The sequence below is a fragment of the Mirounga angustirostris genome, unplaced genomic scaffold (assembly GCF_029215605.1).
Source record: "Mirounga angustirostris isolate CCGP_5_RB_7025 unplaced genomic scaffold, mMirAng1.0.hap1 SCAF_15, whole genome shotgun sequence".
Lineage (NCBI taxonomy): Eukaryota > Metazoa > Chordata > Mammalia > Carnivora > Phocidae > Mirounga > Mirounga angustirostris.
In genome coordinates, this window is record NW_026991723.1 from 12,646,434 (window position 1) to 12,672,657 (window position 26,224).

Genomic DNA, 26,224 nt, shown 5'->3' on the forward strand with positions numbered 1-26,224 from the left:
TTATGTGTGTAACAAAATCCAATCCAAATCAAATCTTCAGTCTCTCATTCAATTGAATCACCTCTCTTTCCCTCCATTTGGACCTCATAGTTTGGGGATGATAAAAGGGAAGAAAGTTCTTTTGGTTTTTTTGTTTTATTTCCTTCTCTGCCCCTCATTTTGTGATCTTTAATCAGGATAAGTGGGAGAGAGATCGAAAGAAAAGAACTTTTAAAATACTTGGTGCTATTTCAGATTCTCTCTTGGCTGTTGAATATCCTCTAACAGATATCTGAATACTGGCTCTTTGGGGAACCACTGCACCTTACAATTTCTGACAATGTGCTTTCTGGCTAATCTCCCATGACCACCTCCTCTTCCCTTAGCGCTTGCTCAACAAGGTACAACCCACATAGATTTTTTTGCTTGGGTTCCAGCTGGTAGTTTTGGCTTGGGTCCCTTCAAGAGCTCTTAGTTCCAGCCACCTTCCCAGTGAGTGTCCGTTTGGCCTCAGATACTAATGCACTCTTGCCTGGCTAAGAAGAGGATGTGCAGGTTGGTCCTACCACTGACCGTCTTTTCTGTCCTATTGCTTTAGCGGGGCTGATTCTGGGACAGTGTTGCTTCAATAAGACAAGATGTTGAAGAGATTCATCATTGGTCCAGTAGAACAGATACCCACTTCCAGCACTGAGTAAAGATTCTGAGGGGGCTGTAAGAATATGTGAGGCTGTCATTGGAAGACCAGGAGGTTAAAAAGATAATCCAAACCTGTATGTTAACACTGTTTTGGTTGGGAATAGTTTATTGCCCTTTGTAGCAGACAAAAATCCACTTAGGGCTAGCTTTAGGAACAACTTGATGCAGAGGATAAAACTGTGTGATCAGGAGCCAGTTTCTCTCCTTGTCCACCTCTCTGCTCCAGTTTTTCTTGGTTGGCTCCAATCCTAGACAGGCTATCCTCTCATGGTAGCAAGACTGCTGTAGCAGCTGCAGGTCTTTCAACACTAAATCAAGTGGAAAGAGATAACTCAAACAAAAACACAAAAAGTGAGTCTCATTGGCTCTGATTGACAATGTCTTAAGGGCAAGGTACTGCCAACCTTGTTTTTGAATCCTCATAGGGCTTACTCTTGTACATTGTATACTACAGATGTTCAAAAATGCCTTTAGAATGAATAAATGAATCTATAAGCCTTCCCTGACACATATAAATAACTAACCATTTATTTAGCAAAACCCCTAGAAGACAGGATAGTGGGGAAGTATCTTTTTATTAGAAGAGGAGTAGAGAAAGGTCAAGAACAAATCAGCTTGAGTTAGAGTCCATTGTAGTCACGATGTTGTATTTATGTGCATTTTTCTTGGGTGGGAGGAGGGTTGATAGTTTTCTTCCATTTCTCAGAGATGCTGAGAAGGCTAGTGGTAGCAGATCTGAGAAGAGGTACTCTCAAAGAGAGCTATGCTGTGGTGGATTGCCACAGGGGAATTTTCAGGGCAACAGGCCATGGAATGTCTTGGACATGGAAGAGAGGGCAAAGCAAAAATATTAAGCAATGGAGGGAAAGGGTCTTTGTTTTTGTTTGTTTGTTTGTTCTTTTAGCTTTTTTTTTTTTTAATTTTATTGTGTTATGTTAGTCACCATACAATCATCATTTGTTTTTGATGTGGTGATCCACGATCCATTGTTTTCGTATAACACCCAGTGCTCCATGCAGTACGTGCCCTCCTTAATACCCATCACCGGGCTACCCAATCCCCCCTCCCGCCTCCCCTCTAAAACCCTGTTTGTTTCTCAGAGTCCATAGTCTCTCATGGTTCATCTGTCCCTCCAATTTCCGCCCCCCATTTTTCCCTTCCTTCTCCTAATGTCCTCCATGCTATTCCTTATGTTCCACAAATAAGTGAAACCATATGATAATTGACTTTCTCTGCTTGACTTATTTCACTTAGCATAATCTCCTCCAGTCCCATCCATGTTGATGTAAATGTTGGGTATTCATCCTTTCTGATGGCTGAGTAATATTCCATTGTATATATGGACCACATCAAGATAAAAAGCTTCTGCACAGCAAAGCAAACAGTCAACAAAACAAAGAGGCAACCCACAGAATGGGAGAAGATATTTGCAAATGACACTACAGATAAAGGGCTGGTATCCAAGATCTATAAAGAACTTCTCAAACTCAACACCCAAAAAACAAATAATCAAGTCAAAAAGTGGGCAGAAGATATGAAAAGACACTTCTCTGAAGAAGACCTACAAATGGCTAACAGACACATGAAAAAATGTTCATCATCATTAGCCATCAGGGAAATCCAAATCAAAACCACAGTGAGATACCACCTTACACCAGTTAGAATGGCAAAAATGGACAGGGAAAGAAACAACAAATGTTGGAGAGATTGTGGAGAAAGGGGAACCCTCTTACACTGTTGGTGGGAATGCAAGTTGGTACAGCCACTTTGGAAAACAGTGTGGAGGTGCCTCAAAAATTTTAAAATAGACCTACCCTATGACCCAGCAATTGCACTCCTGGGTATTTACCCCAAAGACACATGTAGTGAAAAGAAGGGCCAATGCACCCCAATGTTTATAGTAGGAATGTCCGCAATAGCCAAACTGTAGAAAGAGCCGAGATTCCCTTCAACAGATGAATGGATAAAGGGAAAGGGTCTTTGAAAAGGGTAAGGATGGTCACCAGGCTCATACCCTACTCACTAGGTATGAAACCGTGAGAAAGTTATGTAAAATCTCTCAGTTTCATTTGTGTCATCTTGAAAATGAGAATAATTATAGCTCCTTACCTATCTACCTGATTTATAGGCTGGTTGAGTTTAAAAATTGAGGGGTTTGGGACTACGCTGCTGCTAAGGTTCAAAAATCAGTTCCACCTTTGAACTTCTCTAGATCTCATATCCTTATCTATATGTGAAATAATTAGTACCTACCTCATAGATTGTGGTGACATTTATGTATGTATCATTTATGTATGGGACGATATCTAAAACATACTTAGGATATGACCTGGTATATAATAAATCCTCAGTTAATGCTCTATTCTTCACTCATTCCTTCACTCAACAAATATTCATTGAGTGTCTACTTTGTGCCAAGTCCAGTTTAGGTACTTGGGAAACACAGATGAACAAAACAGACAAAGCAATCATTTGCCCTTATAGGCCTTCTATTCTAGTAGGTAGGGACAGACAACAAAGACTACACTTAACTATAAATTGTATAGTATGTTAAAAAGTAATAAATTGCTACAGAAAAAAATAGAGTAGGGCAGGGGAGCTTGGACATTGGGAGGAGGATGTGAGTGGAGTTAGCTTATCTAAATAGGAGAGTCACAACAGAGCTCCTTGAGAAGGTAACCTGGAAAGAGTTGGGGTAGCTATCCTAGTGTGTATCTGGGAAGAAGTGTTCCAAGTAGAGTGAGCAGCCAGTGGGAAGCCCCTTAAGTGAAAGAATGCCCAGTGTGTCCCACAAATAGCAATGTGATCAGAGAAATAATCGTAGGCCAGACCCTGGCCTTCTCATTAGTTAGAAAGACTTTGGATTTTACTTTACCTGAAATGGGAGGATGCTGGAGAATGTTGAGCTTAGTAAGAAAGTGGCCTGGCCTGGTTTTAAGAGGATCTCTGTGGCTGCTTTGTTGATAAATGACTAGAAATGGAAATGAGCAAGAGTGAAATCAGAGAGCCCAGTTAGGATAAGGCGAGGCATCCAGGTGACCGAGGATGATGGTGAATTTACAGTAAGGGTGGATTTACCAGTGACAGTGGATTGGACCAGGTGGTAAGAGGGGTGAAATTCTGTTTATATTTTGAAAGTGGAGCCAACAGAATCTCTTGATAGATTAACTATGGGAAAAGAGAAAGAGAGGAATCAAGGATGATTTCAATGATTTTGACCTGAGCAACTGGAATATGAGTTGTAGACAACTAAATAGAAAAGATGGAGTGGAGAGGTTTGCTGGGAAGATCAGGAGCTCAGTTTTAAGTATGTCAGATTTGAGATTCTTAATGGCTATGCAAGGGGAGGTGTCTAGTGGACAGTCAGGGGTTCAGGAAAGATGGCTGAGCTGGAAGTTGTTGACATATGGATGATATTTAAAACCATATGACTGGGTGAGATCTCCAAGGGAGCCCTTGTAGACCCAAAAGTGGACCAAGGGATAAGCCTCGGAGCACTCCAAAGTTCAGAGGTCGGAAGAGGAAGAACCAGCAAAGGAGACTGAGGAGAGTGGCCAGTAACTCTGATGACATTGTATGGAAGTCGCTCCCACAGTGCTTATGGGAAGTAGGGACTCAACAAAGATGTCTCTGCCCCTCCCTTCCTCGTCTCCATGATCTCTCCTCCCTTGGCTCTCTTTTAACTGGTAACAGTGGCTGTTGCTTCCCCCGCAGTCACTCTCTTGCCAGTCTAGTGGTACTTACCTAATCCATCTACGTGTATATCACTTTTAACTTCCCAACTGGATTATAAATAACCTGAGGGGCAGGTATTTGGACTCAGTATGAGCTTGCTAATGCTGCCTTAGTAAAATACTACAAGTACTGCTGGGCAGCTTAATTAAACAACAGAAATTTATTTTCTCACGTTTCAGGAGGCTAGAAGTCCAAGCTCAAGGAGTTGAGAGGGTTTGTTTCATTCTGAGGCTTCTCTGTTGGGCTTGCAGATGCCCTCCTTCTGGCTGTGTCCTCACATGGTTGGCCATTAGTCTGTGTTGTCTGTGTCCTGAGCTCTCGTCGTTGGATTAGGACCCACCCGAACAACCCCATTTCAACTTCATTACCTCTTTAAAAGCTCTATCTGCAGACACAGCCACCTTCTGAAGTACCTGAGTTAGGGCTTCAGTGTGTGAATTTTAGGAGGGCGCGATTCAACACCTAACAGAATCCCTCCCCAGAGTTAGCGCAGCGTGCTGAACACTGAAGGAGCAGGGGAGCATCTTCTGACACAAAATGGCCTTTGTCCTGCCCCTCACATCTTTCTACTAAGATAACATGAGTTTGTTTAATGTGTATACCACATTCTACCCCCTCCCCCTCTATGCAAAGTCTGTGACAACCTAGCAGAAGCATATTTAGTAGACACTCAACAACTCCTAAGTTTGCTCCTTTATTTACCTTTTGCCCAGTTTATAGGGCCATGCATTAGTTAACTTGGTGTGGCCTTGTTTAAAGAAAATGATATGATAGTGTTTGCTTTGTCTCTGAAAACTTTGAAGGATGTTTCAGCTGGCTGGATGTTCTGCAAAGATTATAATGCAAAAACATCTTAGTGTGCCCAGTATTCACTCCCAGCAAATGCTTTATACATTAAATGAAATTCTCTGGTGCACAATCAAGAGAATTCTGATTTTTTTCAGCACATTGCTTCTAGGGTCTGCCTTCTTCCAGTCTTTATTTTACCCGTTTCAATGCAAATTTTTAAAAGGTTCTCAAAGCATGTTTCCATTTTCTAACTAAAGAAAATCTTTTACAGGTTAGATCTTTTTATGCCTATCTACAGTAATGCAGATGAGGTAGCAAAGTTTGCTGTGGGTACCTACATATATAGAATTGGATTGAAGGTGTTTTGGTTTTGTTCTTAAAATTACTTTAACAATTGCTTTACTAGGGAAATAATGTTAGCTAGTGATCATTTATGGAACATTTACCATGTGTAGGCACTACGCTGGGAACTTTACATCTTGTCTTAGTTTGAGCTGCTATAACAAAAGAACCACAGACTGGATGGCTTAAACAACAAACATTTCTTTCTCTCAGTTCTGGAGGCTGGGAAGTCCAAGATCAAGGCACCAACAGATTCGGTGTCTGGTGAGAGCCTGCTTCCTGGTTCATAGACGGCCATCTTGTCGCTGTGTCCCCATGTGGCCGAAGGGGCAAGGGCTCTCTCTGTGTTCTCTTTTAAAGGGGTACTAATCCCATTGAAGAGAATTCACCCCTCATGACCTAATCAGCTCCCAAGGGCCCCACCTCCTAATATCATCACATTGGGGGATAGGGTTTCAACATAGGAATTTGCAGGGGGGACATAGACATTCAGTCTGTAAACACATCCTTACCACAAAGTAAGTGGAAGTAAAGTAAGTGGATGCCTGTTTTTCACATGAGAAAACCAAATCTCAGAGAAGTTAAGTGTTTTTCCAGGACCACACAGTAGTAACAGGTAGAGTAGGGACAGAATCTCAGGAACGTCAGTCTCTAATGGCCATATTCTGTCCACACTGTCTTACCGGAGTTTCCCCGCCTACATGACACTAAGAGACCACAAATGACCTGGAACAGCTGTGACAGCTTATATGTGAAAGGCACAGTTCTTCATATAGCAGCATGATCTCACCCTAACACCTTTCAACCAAAGAGGGGTATCTTCTCTTGGAAAGGATATATTCAAACTCATGGTATTTTTAGACCTTATAGAAATGCATCTAGTAGAAAGTAAATTCTTTTCTGAGCTATTTCTGATGTCAGCGAACCAATGTTATAAATTGAACTCCAGTGCTGTAACCTGCACACCTATTGTGTATCCTAAAGCCTGAAAGGGTGGCTTCTTCTATCTCTGGAGTCCAGTGGCTGGAGCCATATGTAGGCAGATATATTGGCTCTCAGATCACAATATGACAAGTTTCACCCATTCAAAAAGTAAAGCAGAAGCCATAAAGTTCCCTTTAATACATTTATTTGTTCGAGCCACCAGTTTCACAGGCTACATGTCTATAAGATGAAACATCTTAGAACTGGAGGCAGTCATAAATCCAGAAGATCCTGATTTATTCCCCATTTTCTGAGCATCTACTATGTCTTGTGCAGCAAATAATTGCCCCCAAATTATAATAAGTAAAATAATACGGGTTAAGTTCTAGAGGGGATGGAACCACACAGAGAGAAGCAGCTAGCTCTCCTTGGGAGCATCTTGAAGGATGAGTGAGAGTTCACCATGAAGAATGGCAGGATGAGGGAGCATTTCAGAACAAGGGAGTGGAGCGTGCAAAGTATGGAACCACTAAGTATCATGGCAGCTTCGGGGAACTGTAAATGATTCTACTGGGCTGGTCTATAGGATACTGTCAGGCAGGTTTCCCAAGAAAGTGAAGTCCAAGATACAGGTTTGTATACAGGTTGTATTTTTGGAGCTGTGGTCCCAAGGAGCAGAAGTGTGGAGCGAGGGTAGCAAAGCAAGAAAGGAGGGAGAACTGATACAAGGATGCATCATTAACTTGGCCACTGTTGTGTCCAACTGGTTGCTTGATCCTATGGGAATCTCTGAGAAGCCATGGAGGTTGCCAAGAATATTTTGGAGCTTTGCAAGGCCCCTCCCTGCCCTCCGCCCATGACCATCCCATGACCTAGTTCTTTTCTTTAAAAATTTTTGGTCAGTCTTTTGTTAGCTTCAATTGTTAATATCACCTCAGGCGGTTGCAATGTTAAACACTTGTTTAACTGGTTGCTTTTGACAAACGCCCTGGAGATAAGGCTGTTATACAAAGTCAGGTCTACCTCAGGCAAATTAAATAAAGAGAAGCCCTGCGAATGGAACGTTCTAGTCTTGGAGACTGCATTCTACCTTTTCACTTTCCATCCTTCAAGCCTATCAATTTACACTTGGAAGAACACACACAGGAAGAAAATAGGAAGAGGAAAGGCATACAAAGCTGTTTAGAGACAACTGCATTAGACGGGCAGTAAATATAGGCCCATTAAATAAAAAGAGAAGCTCACAAAAGCCACATGTCCATATGGACATGCCAGTTTATTGTGTGTTTATTAGACTCAACACATCATCATACATAGCAATTTCAAGGGAGCTGTAGTTCCTGATTCACTATCTGGAGATGCAATAAATCTTTCCAAAATATACTGGTGTCGTCTAGTGGAAAGACCAATGAACAGTGAGCTGACTCTGCCATTTACTGCCTTCATAGCCTGCAGCATGGTCACATAAGTTCTCTGAGCGTCAGTTTCCCCAAATGTAAAATAAAGTTAACAAGGGATGTCCTGCTAATCTCAGGGTTGCTGTGATGATCATAACTAAGATTATATTTGTGAAAAGCTTTGATACTGTATCAGCTCCACTCAAATGAATTGTATTGTTATTTTTACAATTTTTTAAAAGACTTTATTTATTTATTTGAGAGAGAGAGAGAGGGTGCACACACCAGCAGCAGGGAGGGGCAGAGGGAGAGGGAGAGAGACAAGCGGTCTCCCCCTGAGCAAGGAGCCCGATGCGGGGCTCGATCCCAGGACCCTGAGCCAGAGTCAGATGCTTAACTGACTGAGCCACCCAGGCACCCCTGTTATTTTTTATAAGTGAAACTTTTATAAAATGTGATGTTCATCTTTGGAATGCTTTCTTAGAATCATTGTTCTGTATCATCATCTGTGCTTTTATAAATAGAATATCGTGGCCTGGGCGCCTGGGTGGCTCAGTTGGTTGAGCGACTGCCTTCGGCTCAGGTCATGATCCTGGAGTCCCGGGATCGAGTCCCGCATCGGGCTCCCTGCTCAGCAGGGAGTCTGCTTCTCCCTCTGACCCTCCCCCCTCTCATGCTCTATCTCATTCTCTCTCTCAAATAAATAAATAAAATCTTTAAAAAAAAAAAAAGAATATCGTGACCTATGACTACAGGTAAAATGACTTAGTCATAACCAGAATGCTTGGTAGACCTTAAAACAATGTTTTCCAAACTACTACTGGGTGACTTAAGTGGTATGTGGATGAATATTTTTTAATTCGATACTCATATCCATGTATAGGAAAAATACCTAACCAGTCCATCAAACCCATTATTTCCCAGATGTATAGCCTTTTTCCTGTTTTCATGCTAATAAGAAATTTCCTATTTGAATAAATGTATTTACGTAATAAAAATGGAATCTATTTATAGAAGAATATAAGTGGATAATACTGCAGGTTTGTGGACAGACAAAATCAAATCATGAAGTTGGTATTTGTATGACTAAAGTTTGGGAAATATTTCCAATGATTAAGTCAGTCATGTAGTAGGACAAGTCATGCTAGGAAAATAACAACAAAGACCAAAAGAAAAAAACCCAAAACTCTTGCCCTACGATTTGGCTCCTTCATTAATGAAATAAGACAGGCATTTGTGACAGATGAATCTGGACTCGCATGGAGAAGGGAGCAACTCTGCAGGATTTGTCTTTCCTGACGCAGATGCTACTTATTTACAAGGCAGTAAAGACAGGTTTTTAAAGTTCGCAGGATTTTATTGGTTGTTGGAATTTTATTAACATTTATATGCCGCCATGCTCTCAGAATCCCTCTAAACATTAGTTTTAGTTGCCCTGGAGGTTACGGGGTTTTGTGGCCCAGAGATAGTGGGATAAATAAATCAATAGATAACTATCCCGTTTAGTGAGAAAATGCCTTCAATTGTAACATTTCCTAGCTCACTGAGTCTACTGGCCAATAGATTAAAAGTCCTCCAGGCCCACCTCCCCACAACTGCTTTCTAGAAAAGCAGCTATTCATCATTTTCTTAATGATTTCCAGAGAGAGACCGCATCCGTTTCTTTTGTGATATTGTTTAATGTTTCAATAACTCTTCCATATTTCTGATAATTAGGGGTGAAGTCATCATTTCTAAGAACACTCCCTCTTGTGTGATAGAAATATCAAGGATGCATTGAAATACCAAATAATGACATGTGTTTATAAAATTATGCTGACAAAAGAAGACCACAATTGTATATGTAATGTGTTATACAGCTGAAATTTATTAGCAGTTGAATTCCGGTCCTTGTCTTTTTTTTTTTTTTTTTTAAGATTTTATTTATTAGAGAAGGAGAGAGGGAGAGGGAGAGAGTGCACCAGCAGGGGGAGGGGCAGAGGGAGAGGGAGAAGCGGACTCCCCACTGAGCAGGGAGCCTGATGGGGGACTCAATCCCAGGACCCTGGGATCATGACCTGAGCCGAAGGCAGCTGCTTAACCGACTGAGCCACCCAGCTGCCCCGGGGTCCTTGTCTTTTAAGAATTACAGGAGTTGATATCCAGACAAGCAAGAAGGCTACCCAGCTAGTCTGTAACCATCTGAGAAATTAGCTCCAGATTATCAAAATCTCCAGTGTCCTTCAATCCTTCTGTGATTTATCTTATCATACTAGTTTCTGATATTGTCAGATCCTACTTACACAGAGAAGGCTTTATGGCAAGCTGCTGTTAAAAATTGATGATATATACATAACACAACATTTACCATCTTAATAATTTGCAAGTGTGTGTTTCAGTGGTAGTAAAGTGCATTCACACTGTTGCGCGACCATCACCACTATCCATCTCCAGAAGTCTTTCCATTTCCCCGAACTGAAACTCCATCCCCCTTAAACAATAACTCATTTATGACAAGCTTTAAGAATCATTTAGAAGGTATAGTAAAACCAATTTTAGACAGACATATTTAGCTGTGGTTCTGCCCAAAGTCCTGATGTCTTTCTCTTTTCCCCCTGATTATTCAAACTCCTCTTCAGCTTAATGAATGCAGCGTTCAGTTCACATGGTTCATACAGGCCTCTCGAGCTCCTTCCCCGCCCTGCTGAGAGGGGGCAGGCACCAAGACTGAAGGAACAGCTGCTTCACTGTTCAAATTATGAATATGGTGTGTGTCTCAACACATCACAGTTGCTGCACAAAGAACAGATGGGACCCCAATCTCCCCGTAGACCCATTGGAACCCTGTCTTGAATGTTAAACAATGACCCACAGAGAGAAAGTGACTTCGGTTAATAATCCCTTCCACAGATTGAAGTCCTTCATGTGCATGAACACGTGAGCTGGTCTGAGGTTTCAGCGCTGGGGCTTCCTGGCTCCCATCCAGGGCTTTTGTTTGCGGAGACAGACAACATTTGGAGTTATAATGTGGCAGAGCTTGTCAACACATGGGGCTTTTCTCCTCTTTCCAAACACATGTGAGACAGACTGGCTCTCTGTGAAGCTCTGATCTTTTCTGGGAAAAGGAAATGTCACATGCAAGTCAAAAGGAAAAACATATTTGGAATCGAGGAATAATTGGTCTGTGCATCAGAGAGACAAATTCTGATCCGTTGACAAATATGTTAAAATTGTTTGTATGTATAGACATTGATCCAGATTGGTCTAAATTGGTATTACCTTGTGGAATGTGCATATGTGCTTAACATAGAGAAGATATCAAGGACTTTTGGAGAGGCTCAAGTTACTCCAGAAAAATAGACTGGCGTCAGTGCCCCAGAAGGGCACAAGGCATTGTATTCACATCCCCCTGGATGTTACCTCCGTCTTCCCAAAGTGGAATAATTACACAGCTCAAAAGCCTGGGAGATTTCCTTTCATACTTTATGGTCCGAAACACAAAGATCTCGGGAACTTGAAACCTGAGGTAATGATTTCAGCCTAATCCCTGAGACGCAGAGGTGCATGAGCTGAAAGCATTTCCAGAGAAATGCGTCACCCACTGGAGACTAAATGGTTAGTGCATTGTACTCAAAAAGGAAAGAATTTCATTTAATCCTGGGGGTTATTAGGGGTTTTCCTCTCTTCCAGGACCTCAGACTAATTCTGTCTGGGATTCATACTGTTACCAGTAGGTTGCATGCTGTCATCACTAGAGGGAAGGTGCTTCTTAGGTCATCTCTCACTCATGATGGATCCATTGCTTCCTTTCCATTCTGCAAAGATGTCCATCTCAGAGCCCTGATGCTCTCTACTTTCCATTTTCCTGGGGACAGCATCTTTTTTTTTTTTTTTTGCGAGAGAGAGAGAATGAGAGACAGAGAGCATGAGAGGGAGGAGGGTCAGAGGGAGAAGCAGACTCCCTGCCAAGCAGGGAGCCTGATGTGGGACTCGATCCCGGGACTCCAGGATCATGACCTGAGCCGAAGGCAGACGCTTAATGACTGAGCCACCCAGGTGCCCCCCAGGTGCCCCCCAGGACCTCTTTTAAAATAAGCCTCGGGTCTACAGAATTATATCACTGGGACGTTAATCTAGAAATCACTGTTCATATATTGCCTTATGCCTTATTTCAGTGGCTGGATGGTAATTATTTAACACTAACCAGTTATACTGGGGGGTGGGGGGCCGTGGCTGATTTGTAGCTATGTCTGCTTTCTATGGGGCAAATACATCCATCATGGCCCATTTCAAACTACCAACATGAAGTCATTTGGACCTACCAATGGAAGTCACCCAATTGACTCTTGGGAGCCAATGGAAGCTGGTTCCAGTACACCACTGTTTTATTTATGTGCAGACAAATCTTCTGCCTGAAACCAGCAAATTAAAAACAAATTAAAAATAAGACAGGAAAAGTAAATGTAAATGTAATATAATTAACTTATATTTGTATATGTATAAACAGATAGTATTAATCCTTATTTCAAAATGATGAATATAGGTTGAGAGAGGATAATTCCTTAGATCATATTAAAGTCAAGACTTGAACCCAGACCTACCTACCTGCCTACAAAATCCATGCTCTCTCCCCAAAACCCATGTCTAGAAGCTTCAGAACATTGTCCATGAATTAGTAGGGTAAAGTCCCATATGTTAATCACCACATCAGTGGCATAATGCTAGTATTATAATAATAACATTAATTACATCCTATATTTTAAAATGAATTTTAAATTATTAAGAGAAAAGAATTATTTTGATGGTCTAGATTGTGTCTATTCCTCTTGGATTATATTCTCCCAAATTACAAAATCCTTCCTCAGGATGGTGGTGAAGTCATTCATTTAATTTGTTTCCAGGAACACTACTCAGAAGAGAAAGAAGGGAATATTCCTTGCGCGTGCGTGTATGTGTGTGTGTGCGCGCATGTTTGACAATACCTGATTTTGCGTTGCCTTCCAGGCTACTACATGTACATCGAGGCCTCCCACATGGTGTATGGACAAAAAGCACAGCTCTTGTCCTGGCCTCTGAGAGGAGTCACCGGAAAACAGTGCTTGACCTTTTTCTACCACATGTATGGAGCAGGGACTGGCCTGCTGAGTGTTTATCTGAAGAGGGAAGGTGAGAGTGAAGAGTCCCTCTTATGGAGAAGACGGGGTGAACAGAGCATCTCCTGGCTTCGAGGGCTGATTGAATACAGTTGTGAGAGGCAACACCAGGTAAGCCAGAAGAGACAAGAGCCAAGTGATAAAAAGTGGTCCTGTAAGCTTCTGCTATTCTTTCTTCTTCTTGCTACCTAAGAGAACATTCTGTTCTTTTTCAGGGTCATAGATAAAGGCAGTACTTGTTTAAGAGTAAACATAATTAGTCTCTATTGATTAAATCTCAGCAGTGAATAGATGAGGTGGGCAGAGTAAGCTTTGGGTATTTATTTGTAAAGTGATTTTTGCGACTTAGTGATGAAAGGGTGGCTATTTTTGTCTTGGCACATTCTGAGGGTCAAGTGCATTCTGTGTGTCCTGCATGTCTCTAAAATGGTCCTCTTTTCTTCCGAACATGGTATTACCTAATTAGTTGTCCCAGCTGCATCTTCCCCTCATCATTACCCACACGCAAGGGCTTCAGCTGCAAGCCTTCATTTAACAGTGTGTGTGGTCCAGAGGAAATGTTAAGCCTCTGTCTGCAATGACTTGGAAGAAGCTGAGAGTCCTGATCCTAAGTCCCGAGTCTCGTGTGCAATAGGAGACGTCTGCTCCACAGCATCCTGGTCATGAGCAAATCCGGGCAGCACCAGGGAAGAGCTTTTCACATTCCAGTCGGTGAGGTTGAGCAGCCAATCTAGTCTAGAGGTGGGCAGGGGCCTCCTGGCAGCCACTGACTTCCCCTGCCTCCTCTGACCCAAAGCTCCAGAGAGCTCTGGGGAAATAACCTTCAGAGCCCGAGTGTTCCTGAAATTGCTCTGTAGAATTCTCAGCTCCAGCCTTCCACTAAAAGCGCTGCTTCCTCATCATCCTTGCTTCGGACTGATGAATATAGTCTTGGGTCGTCAGCACCCCTCAGCTTTAACCACTGGCTGCTTGGCTAAGCCCAAATCTTCCTGGGCAGAGGTCTTCACAATAAGGGCTTCATTTTACATCATCGTAACCACATGGAATATTCTTCAGATGTAAATGGGAAGGGACTGCAGAAGCTCAGGTGAGCCTGTCGGGGTGCTGCGTTCCTAAAGAACAAATGATAGAGGGAATGTGAGCCATTATCTGGGGATGGCCCTGTATCTTGGCATGGATAAAACTATCAGGAGATTGAGTGAGGAATAACAGATAGCCCCAGGAATGAAGTGGATAGTGCTTTAATGTCTGTTACAGAAGGAAAGTGCATCATTCAGGAACTTACTAATATAACTGATCATCATTCTGAGATGGTAGATTAATTTCATTAGGCTCTTAGGGCACTCATACTGCTACCCTATTCACATGTTCTCAAAGTGTGGTCCTGAGCCAGCAGCGATGCTTGAAATGCAAATTCACCTAAAATGACATGTACCTAACATGCACAATCTTGGGCCCCACCTGGAACTACTGAACCAGACCTGAGGGGGAGGGCACCAGAAATCCGTGTCTTAGCAAGCCCTCCTGGTGATTCAGGTGCACGCTAAAGATGGAGTATCTCTGTCCCAGAGTAAGTGAATCTGAGTCTCTCGGGGGGAGCCTGAGCATTGACGTTTTTTTATAACTCCCAAATGTTGCTGATGCACAAGGGTTCTGGGATTTGAGTTCAAGAGAATAGGTGGCTTCTCAGCATCTAAACCCAAGGAGTTGAATCCAAGGCCTTGAATATACTAGACTTGCTGGGTAGATGGTTGTTTGAAATGGTTTTTTGATCCCAAAGTAATTAGGCATCTCAGGTAGCATCTTGAGGTGTTCAAGTTCAAAGGGTGCAGAATGGCCTGGGAGATTTTTAGCTCACAACCTGGAAAGAAGACTCCACACCATTCCCTTTTTCTTAAAATGGAACAGATAGGAATCTGCCATGAGGAGTTTCCTTCTGGATTTAGTGATTCCATCAGGAATCCCAAATGACTATCTGGAGACCAGGCTGAACTAGTTTCTTCAAAACATCTTAGTGTCTAATAAAACACAGACACACCCATGCAAATGAACCCTCCATCTTCTCTGTGCCAGGCACTTACAGCACTAGGAGCTGTACGTAAGTTCTTCCAGTTGATCTTATAGCTCCTCTTTACAGATGGAGAAACTAAATGTCCAGCTGGTAAGTGGAAGGGTGAGAATTCAGTCCCAGATCTGACTGGTCCCTAAGCCACAACTTTACACTTTCTCCTACCGTGGAAGTTCCAAAATATACTCATTCCCCTGGGTGTCATAAGCACTGGGTGATCTTGGGGAAATCTCATCCTCTCTCAGAGTGTTTCTACGTTTTCAAAATGGGGTAATAATTCCTGCCATGCTGACATCACAGAGTTAGAGGGTCAAATGAGATTATGTATGTGAAAAGGTTTAATATACTTTAAAGTCCCAAAGTATAAAAAGATGTTATTGTTTCTAAAAATATATTCCCTCCCAAATATCTTTGGTCTCTAATTCATGTCACCACGGCAGCCGTGGAATTCTCAATAGTTACATTGCCATCCAGACTGAGTTCCTAAAGTATGAGGCCAAAATATCTCATTTTTAATAAATATTCATTAACTGCTTGCTATTCTAAGCACTGGGGATACAGCAATGACCATAAGTGCTATGAAAAAAAAATAAGGTCAAGCTGATCAGGTAACGAGATCAAAGAAGTATCAGGGTGTAATCATGAAAGGCCTTGGACATCATGGTAGAGTTTGAAATTTATTCCAGAAGCAATGAGGAACCATCAGATGGCTTTAAGGTAATGCAATCTGGTTAATATTTTTATTTTTATTTTTTTTTAATTTTTTTTAAAGATTTTATTTATTTATTTGAGGCAGAGAATGAGAGACAGAGAGCATGAGAGGGAGGAGGGTCAGAGGGAGAAGCAGACTCCCTGCCGAGCAGGGAGCCCAATGCGGGACTCGATCCAGGGACTCCAGGATCATGACCTGAGCCGAAGGCAGTCGCTTAACCGACTGAGCCACCCAGGCACCCTCTGGTTAATATTTTTAAATGATCACTCCAGCTACTACCTGGGGAGTAGACTGTAGGGAGGCAAGGAGACTTTGGGGCTACTGCAATAGTCCTGGAAGAAGGAGTGGTAGCTAGGGCTGTGTGCCAGATGTGAGATGCATCAGAAGCCCACGGGACTTATGTATGGCACGTGGGGCTTGAGAGAAAGAGGCATCAAGATGACTCCATGGGGGCGCCTGGGTGGCTCAGATGGTTAAGCGTCTGCCTTCGGCTCAGGTCATGATCCCAGGGTCCTGGGATCGAGTCCCACATCGGGCTCCCGGCTCCTTGGGAGCCTGCTTCTCCCTCTGCCTCTCTCTCTCTCTCTGTCTCTCATGAATAAATAAATAAAATCTTTAAAAAAAAAAAAAGATGACTCCATGGGTTTTGGCCTGAGCAACCTCTAGAATGGAGTTACCATTTACTGAGACGGGGAAGGTTTTAGGTGGGGGCAGTGTGCACAGGAGGGAAAGAAACAGGTGGGGTTTTTTGTACATGCAACGTCTTCAATGTCTGTTAGACATCCACATGGGTATGTCAGGTAAGCAGTAGGATGTGAGACTGGAGTTCAGGGAAAAGAACAAAGCTGGAGAAGTCCGTGTGTGTGTCATGGGTGGGGGTGGGCAGGTGTAGATGACTTTCAGACTGCTATAGCATTGCTGACATTTGGGTCATCCTTTGGGGAGGTAAGTGGGTGGCCTCCTGATGACATTCCAGTCATCCGACCATCCTTGTAGAAGAAATGCATCAAGTGGCAAAATTTTAATCATGCTCCTTCTTCAGGGTTTAATAAAGTGCTAAGCCACACTTGACTTGCTATTGATCAAAAACACGAAGTGATTTTATTTCCTTTGGATTCCTTGCTTAATCTTTCCTCCTCTGCTCTCTCTGTTTTCCTCCCTGGGTTCTTTTAGTTTGATGCTATTGAAAGAAAGTGGTAGACAAATTCTTAGCTCACTGAAATATTTATATCATTTATATTGTTCGTTATACTGACTAACATTTAGTAGGAGTTGTTATGTGCTGCGTACTCATCTAACACCACGTTTCCAAATTTTATTGTTCATGGTATGCTTAGTCTCATTAGTTTTTTCCTGGTGTCACTAATGCAAAAGTAATACATAACGGTTTCATTTATTAAGTAGTTTTCCAAATAACTTAGTATTTATGTCCTAACAACTTAGTAGCCATTGGAAAAAAATAATAGTTAAATTGAAAGAAAAAATAAATTGTTATCTAGTTCTTAAATAACCATGGTTATTTAATAATAGAATGTGTATCTGCAATACAAGGGGTAAATCATAATGGTATAAAATGGTTATCACTCAAGTATTAAGGAAATTCAAAGGAGAAAGTTGTATGAAATCAAGTGTTTGGCTCAGCTGCAGACTATTCTGAATATAATTCCATCAGGTAATTTGTTTATTATATTTCCATTGTAGACTTGGAGGTCAAAAACCAGATTTTAGTGATGTCCAGAGAACCAGAATGCTTATTAACTGCACTCCTATATCCTCCTATCTAGATGTGTTAGGACATTTTTCCCCTCTTCTAACTTACTTATTTGGATTCTTGTTGGGATTGTGTCCTTAGAATTTTTAATAACGTTATTTTGCCCATTTCTGTCATTAAAGCTTCTTTGAGTCATTAATTTCAAGATAGTTTCATATGCTTATTAATTATCTACTTTATATTCTTTGATTTAATTTAAATCATAAACTAGTGCAATGGGAGTCATTTGTTCATAAAATGAGTAGAGCAAATATGTCTTCTGGAGCATTTTCATTACCCACGAGCCTCCCTGCAGTATTCAGTGGTTTATTAACCGTTGTCGTTGGGGCAGCTTTAGAACTGGTAATGTAACCTCTTTTCCCTAGAATCTGAATATTTGATCAGTTATTTTCTTCTCAGGATCTAAAATTAGGGAACTGGTTCTCTCCTCCGGGGCTGTTCTTGGATATTATGGTATTTGACTTGATAAATGAACCATTGTCCTTTCGGTAAACTTAATGATTATGCTTTGCTATTCATACATGGTCTCATCAGCCATGTTAAATTCCTCCACCTAGGGCGCCTGGGTGGCTCAGTTGGTTGAGCGACTGCCTTCGGCTCAGGTCATGATCCTGGAGTCCCGGGATCGAGTCCCGCATCGGGCTCCCTGCTCAGCAGGGAGTCTGCTTCTCCCTCTGACCCTCCCCCCGCTCATGCTCTCTATCTCATTCTCTCTCTCAAATAAATAAATAAAATCTTTAAAAAAAAAAAATTCTTCCACCTAGTATCGGTATCACTGTAGATTTATGGAGAGCCTAAGAAAGCTTAAACTTCTAGCCCTTGACTTTCATAGGCCCTGTGAATGCTGGGACCAGAATATTCTAGGTGGGGAGGGGAAACCAGGTCACCACCAGGAAGCATTTCTAGGTGAGCATTTCTGGGAAATTGACTACAGAAATCTCAGAAGAAAGGGACCTAAATTTCCTCTAGTAACTTGTTGTGAATTTCTTTAAAATCCCAAATAAGTACTCTCTTTTGTACCTAGATTTGAATATGTGATTTTGTATCTCTTTCCTTAAAGGAGCTTGAAAAACAGTCAAAGCTTCCAGACCCACACAGCCTGGATCTGCCTGACGAGTATTGGTTTTTTTGTTTTTGTTTATTTATTTTTTTAAAAATATTTTATTTAAATTCAATTTAGTTAACATACAGTGTTTTGTTCATTTCAGGGTAGAATTTAGTGATTCATGAGTTGCATACAACACCCAGTGCTCATTACTTCATGTGCCCTCCTTAATGCCCATCACCCAATTACCCCATGCCCCCACCTACCTCTCCTCCAGCAACCCTCAGTTTGTTCCCTATAGTTAAGAGTCTCTTATGCTTTGCTTCCCTTTCTATTTGTATTTTATTTTTCCTTCCCTTCCCCTATGTTCATCTCTTTTGTTTCTTAAATTCCACATGAGTAAAATCACATGGTATTTGTCTTTCTCTGATTGACTTATTTCACTTAGCATAATACCCTCCAGTTCCATCCACGTCATTGCAAATGGCAAGATTTCATTCCTTTTGATGGCTGCATAATATTCCATTGTATAGATATACCAAATCTTCTTTATCCATTCATCTGTTGATGGACATCTTGGCTCTTTCCACAGTTTGGCTATTGTGGATCCCTACTTTTGTATCTTTGGGGTAAATACCCAGTAGTGCAATTGCTGGATCATGGGGTAGCTCTATTTGCAACTTTTTCAGGAACCTCCATACAGTTTTCCAGAGTGGCTGCACCAGCTTGCATTCCCACCAACAGTGTAGGAGGGTTCCCCTTTCTCCGCATCCCCGCCAACATCTGTCGTTTCCTGACTTGTTAATTTTAGCCATTCTGGCTGGTGTGTGGTGATATCTCATTGTGGTTTTGATGAGTACTGTTTTGTCAGGATGACTCTCTTTCTAAATTCAAACGGCATTACTTCCCAGGTAATTTTTGAAGCCATTCGGGGACTGTCTGTGAGAAGTGATATTGCCATCGATGACGTTAAATTCCAAGCCGGACCCTGCACAGGTAACAATGTTTTCCCCAATTATTATTTTTTTTTTTAAAGATTTTTTTTTCTCTTTCAAGAGAAAGATTTTTTTTTTTTAAGATTTTATTTATTTATTTGAGAGAGAGAGAATGAGAGACAGAGAGCATGAGAGGGAGGAGGGTCAGAGGGAGAAGCAGACACCCCGCTGAGCAGGGAGCCCGATGCGGGACTCGATCCCGGGACTCCAGGATCATGACCTGAGCCGAAGGCAGTCGCTTAACCAACTGAGCCACCCAGGCGCCCTGTTTTTCCCAATTATATCAGCTTGATTGAAAGGGGATTTTGCCTCAGCCTCAAATCATAAGAATGCAAATTAAGTATTTTTCTACAATAAAAATAGAGAAAATTACCGTTGTCTCTTTTTTATTTGTCTTTCCTGACAGAAATGGAAGATTTAACTCAGCAATCATCAGGATATTCTGAGGATTTAAACGAAATTGAGTTTTAAGAAATGATCTGAATTGGATCAACTAAACAAGAGCCATACCTCTCTTCCATCGAAATGAAAGCAAAACGAACGAATACTGGACAGTCTTATAACCATTTCATAAGTTATAAAATGACTTCACAGCACAGCACTCTTTTTCATTACTTTTGCAAAAAATACTGACTCAGGGCTTTTTGTTTTGTTTTGTTTCGTTTTGTTTCCTTTCTGCGTATGACAACTGTTATGAAAGCAGGCTGTTGATTTTGCAAAGATCACTCATCTTAATTTTGGTTCCAGTTAAAAATGCAAATGTACTGTATTGCAGTCATTTTAAAGTATGCAAATGAAGGGCACAAGCAAAATGAGATGTGCTCATTTAACTGTGCATTCAGTGAATGTATTGGGAGGAGACTAAGTCTTGCAGGTTTCTTTTTGAATTTCAAGCATCATTAATTATTTTTAAAGTAATAATGTGAGGTGTCACTGGTATCTGCAGAATGAATGCAGTGTTTTCATGGTAACAAGTCAGGCTAAGAAAATAAAATCTTATTGCCTATGTTTTATTCATAGAAAGGGAATATTAATTTTTAAATATTTTTATCATATGTGATAACAAAGGATCTCTTCACGAATGTCCCAGGGTTAAGTCAGTATTAATTAATGCTGCATTACAAGGCAATGCTACTTTCTTTTTCCCCCCTTTGAACTCCTTTGAAAGTCACTCTGAACACATGGATTAGAAATTGCACTCTTTTTTTGTAAAGCAAGCTTGAAAATGTTTACGGACATACACCCAAAAATTTTTAGGATATGTTAAGCAATTTTACCGGGTTTTTTTTTTTTATAATAAATGGTTTGGTAAGGTTTTGAGTAATATGAATTCAAGCAGATATACTAAACTACTGCTTTTTATTTACATGTTTAGAAAATTGTATATACATATTTGTATACCCAAACAGCTTTTCTAAGATTACCTAATAAAAGGTAATTTGAAAATCTTTTCACTAGCAATTAACTCATTTCTACATTATTTTTCTTGTTCAGGAGATCTCCAGGGGCACCTGGGGGGCTCAGTCGTTAAGCGCCTGCCTTCAGCTCAGGTCATGGCCCCAGGGTCCTGGGATTGAGGCCCGCATCGGGCTCCCTGCTCCGCGGGAAGCCTGCTTCTCCCTCTCCCACTCCCTCTGCTTGTGTTCCCTCTCTCGCTGTGTCTCCCTCTGTCAAATAAATAAATAAAATCTTAAAAAAAAAAAAAAAAGAAAGACGAAGAAAGAAGAATCTCCAGTACACAACTGCAGATTCTAATTTGAATTGCTACTCTGCCACAGTTAAGTTCTTCTTAGGCCTTCTATTAGTGATATAAACACGGCATGCATTGATACAATAATTAATTTTTAAAGTGTTTTATTTTGTATAAGCTAACTTAATTTTTCACCAACTTTTATTAGAATATGAACGCTATGAGGATAGGGATTCGTGCAGGTTTTTGTTTAATTTTGTAGTCTCAGTACCCAGAACAATGTCTGGTATGTAGTAGGTGTTCAACATATAAATACTTGTTGAATGAATGAATGAATGAATTTAACACTCCTTACATCCTCCAAATTGGAGATATTATTATCCCTTTTTACAGAGAAAGAAACCGAGGCTCAGAAGAGTGAACAAATTATTTAAATTTCCATAACTGTTCAGTGGAGGAACTCGGAGTCAGGTCTCTCTGACTCCAAGGTCCATACCTCTTCCTGCTTTGTATGGCCAAAACTCCATGGTTCTCACAGCGTTGGGTGGTATTCCCACTCAAGAATGTCAAAACTCTCTGGGTGGGTGCCTGGCCTGCTCAGTTGTTAGAGCATGTGACTCTTGATCTCAGGGTTGTGAGTTTGAGCCCTACGTTGGGCATAGAGATTACTTAAAAAAAAAGTCACAACTCTTAAATTAATCTGTAAAGAGTAGTATACTTCCCTGAAGACCACATTACTTGGAAAACAAAAAACGAGACTAAACTATTCAAAATAAACATCCCAAGGTTTATGGAGAAAATAAAATAAACTTCTATAGTAAAGCAAAATTTTGCAAATCAAATTCCTAAATAGAGTTGAAATATTGAGGAAGATTTCAAGATGTGAACCAACTCAACAGTATGCTAGACATTGTAATTTCCTCACCCTGTTATTCCTGTCCAGAGCTTAGTTGTATTTGCTGAATAAAGAAATAAAAATTGTGTCTCCAGGACCTAACATAATATCTCATGCATAGCAAGGGGTTTATAATATGTAGTGACTAAATGAAGTCATTCACCAGCCTCCTTGCTTATGGATTGCATAAATCCATCATAAAAATCAGAGCTAACATCTATTGAATACTTACTATCTTCAGACATTATTCAAAGAGCTTTATATGAATTCACTCACTTAATCCCGATAACAACCCATGAAGTAGATCTAGTGATAGTTCCATTTTATAAATAGAGAAACTGAATTTGTCCAAGTTCAGCAGCTGGTGTAGGGCTTAGGTTTGAACCTGGTGTGTTTCCCTGGGAAACCCGTGTACATCTCCTGCTTTTCTCTTTCCAGAGGGTTCCCCTTCCTCATTACTGCCTCCCGAACTCGCCCGCTCTCCTGCCAACTCCACCCCCAATACCAAATTAAACCGTAGGCAGAGGTTCCAAGTTTCTCTCACTCCAGAGGATTTATTGGCTACCAAAATTGCTCCAAAGGTTGCCAAACCAGAAATAGTACTGATGCAGCTACTCTGGAAAATAGTAGGGAGGCTCCTCAAAAAGTTAAAAATAGAACTACCCAACGACCCAGCAATTGCACTACTAGGTGTTTAGCCAAGGGATACATAGTGATCCGAAGGGGCACACGCAACCTGATGTTTATAGAAGCAATGTCCGCAACAGCCAAACTGTGGAAAGAGCCCAAATGTCCATCAACAGATGAATGGATAAAGAAGAAGTGGTGTATATATGCAGTGGAATATTACTCAGGCATCAAAAAGAATGAGATCTTGCCATTTGCAATGAGGTGGATGGAACTAGAGAGTATTAGGCTAAACAAAATAAGTCAGTCAGAGAAAAACAAATACTATAGGATTTCACTTATATGTGGAATTAAAGAAACAAAACAGATGAACATAGGGGAAGGAGGGAAAAAGAGAGAGAGGTAAGTAAACCATAAGAGACTCAACAATAGAGAACAAACTGAGGGTTGGTGGAGGGAGGTGGATGGGGGGATGGGCTAAATGGGTGATGGGCATTAAGGAGGACACTTGTGATGAGTGCTGGGTGTTGTATGTAAGTGATAAATCACTAAATTCTACTCCGAAAGCCAATTTTTTTTTTAAAGATTTTATTTATTTATTTGAGACAGAGAGAATGAGAGACAGAGAGCATGAGAGGGAGGAAGGTCAGAGGGAGAAGCAGACTCCCTGCCGAGCAGGGAGCCCGATGCGGGACTCGATCCCGGGACTCCAGGATCATGACCTGAGCCGAAGGCAGTCGCTTAACCAACTGAGCCACCCAGGCGCCCCGCCAATTTTACCATATATGTTAGTTAACTAGAATTTAAATAAAAACTTGAAATTAAAAATAAATAAATACTACTTGGGACACCAGCTTTGGTAATTTGGGGGGAAAATGTGAGGGTTGGCAACTGGTTATTAAGTTAGGGCAGAAAGGAAAGAGATAATTGTTACCTGTTGTTAAGAAACAACATGGAGTTCCTACACGAGGAGAGAGGAGGTAGAAGGTAAGGGGATTAATTTACCCCTCCTCATTTAACTTCCTTTTGGCAGGATTCACTCTTTGGATGCTTCTCTTCCCTTGCAGGTTGCTTTTGCCATTCATTTTAACTATATCTCGGCTGGATGAAAATATGAAAGGCTAGTTAGCACGATATAGTTTCCTCAGGTTTAGAAATGCCCTCGCAGAAGGCATGCTAGCTAATTGGTACCGCTTGACAATTTAAGCCCAGTATTTGCATTTACTTAAATTCTTACCTAAACACACAAGTGCTTCAAAGACAAGCTACTTTTTCCACACAGGTCACCTTCTCTCCTACAATTTGCTATCTGGGTTGGAGAGTATGTGTAGAAGGAAGTGCAGGAGAAGATAGGGCCTCTGATGCAAGGTCTGGTTTAATGTGGAAGAAGAAAAGGTTCAGCCAAGATTTGGTGACAGGGGCACCTGGGTGGCTCAGTCGGTTGCTTAAGTGTCCTACTCTTGGTTTCGGCTCAGGTCATGGTCTCAGGGTGTCCCAGAGAAAATCCTGGCCTTGCCACTTACTAGCTTCGGGACTGGGGGCAAGTCACTTACACCCTCTCTGATCCCTATTATTAGTCTGCAAAATGGGGCAGACTACTCCTTGTCTCTACTTCTTCGGGTGTCTGTAAAGATGAAATGAAAGTGACACCTAAAAGCACTTAGTGTCTGACACACAAAAGCCATCCTAGTTTATATTAGAAGGTTTGCATGAATTTTTTTTGATAAATCGCAGTTATTTTTAATGTATTCTTTCTCTACAAAGGAATTGTGAGTTTATAGTGCCATCTTAAGGAGAAAGCAACCATAGAATCTTGTCATGTTATCACGTTCTCCTTTTGTACTAACAATGCTAGGCTCATTTTAACCAGCAGCTGGGCAGTGCCTTTCCCTTTGCTCTTCCTACTCCAACTGCTGTTAGTGGTTCTTCAGGGCTGCTTGCCCCGTATATATATATATACACCCTAGCAAAAGTTATCATGATAAACCTAAATTCTTGTTTTTATGGCCATCTCCTCAAAAATGGTCGCTTTTCCAATTTTGTGCCCCCAACTGCCTACCATACTCAACAAATATTTCTGGAGTAAAGAAACAAATGCTCAATTAAAAACATTTAGTTTAATACAAATATGTATGTGGATTTCAAGAATCACAAGGGATATAAAGATTCTCGTTCATCCATCAACATTTCATGGTCTGGAAATCCACACTCTAAAAATTTAACATGAATATGTGTCCCTGGCCAATGAGGATCCTTGGGGCAACTGGTAAAAACAACTTTAAATCTTCTTTAGAGGGCCATGACTCTCAACCCAGGCTACACATATTTCCCCATATATAAAACTACACAGAAAAAGGACTCCCAATCCAAAATTACAACACATTTGGTCAGCTGTCAACAGCAGAATTAGATACCCAAGACTTCACGTGATGAATTTTTTGATAGATACTTTAAAATAACGATTTTAAAAATAGACACCAAAAAAAAAAATAAGCATTGAACACATAAAAGGCAATACGCTATGAAAAAAATGAGCAGGCAGAATGATTTTAAAGGGAACCAAATAGAACTTCTGCACATGAAAAATATAGTCATTAAAATTAAAAATTCAATGGAAGAGGCAAATATCTAATTAGACGTACCTAACAGGAGAGAACTGGTGGACTAGAATATAAGATAAGAAACATGAATACAATGCAGAGAGAGAAAGAAATGAAAAATACGAGGGAGGCAGAAAATGAGAGCATCCAGGGTATTATAGTAAGAGTTACCGAAAGAGAGAATGGGGGGAGGGAAGATTCAAAGGTAGAACATTCGAGACAGTTTCAGAATTGGTTATGGATAAAAATGTTTAAAATCAGTAAGTCTGGGCGCCTGGGTGGCTCAGTTGGTTAAGTGACTGCCTTCGGCTCAGGTCATGATCCTGGAGTCCCAGGATTGAGTCCCGCATCGGGCTCCTTGCTCAGCAGGGAGTCTGCTTCTCCCTCTGACCCTCCCCCCTCTCATGCTCTCTCTCTCTCTATCTCATTCTCTCTCAAATAAATAAATAAAATCTTTAAAAAAATAAATAAAATAAAATCAGTAAGTCTAACAAACTCTGAGCAATATAAGTGAAAATAAATCCACACCTAGATCCATCATTATGAAATACCAAAGGCAGAGAGATTTCAAATGCAACCAGAAGACAGATGAATTACAGAGGAATAAAAATTAAACGAAATCAAACTTCTCAATAATGAGGAAAGTGTGAAGATAGTGGAATAATACCTTTAACATGTTGAGAGAAAAATCACGTCACCTGGGAATTTTATCATTCGGAAGAACAAAATCACGACATTTTCAGATAAACAAGGAAGAAATCATGTGTTTTTCGTACGTATGTGTGTATAGATATGCATGAATATGTTCATATACAGATATTCCT

General features: G+C 41.0%; 1 protein-coding gene across 1 annotated transcript in view; it reads left to right on the top strand.

Annotated features, from left to right (window-relative positions):
- The window catches only part of MAMDC2 (MAM domain containing 2), a 142,293-nt gene extending 121,264 nt beyond the window's left edge, over positions 1-21,029 (top strand). The window contains exons 12-14 of the mRNA XM_045882234.3: positions 12,849-13,108; positions 19,505-19,589; positions 19,995-21,029. Coding sequence (XP_045738190.1) covers positions 12,849-13,108; positions 19,505-19,589; positions 19,995-20,059 — 410 coding nt within the window. The 3' untranslated portion in view covers positions 20,060-21,029. The remainder of the gene's footprint in view (positions 1-12,848; positions 13,109-19,504; positions 19,590-19,994) is intronic.
- The last annotated feature ends 5,195 nt before the right edge of the window (positions 21,030-26,224 follow it).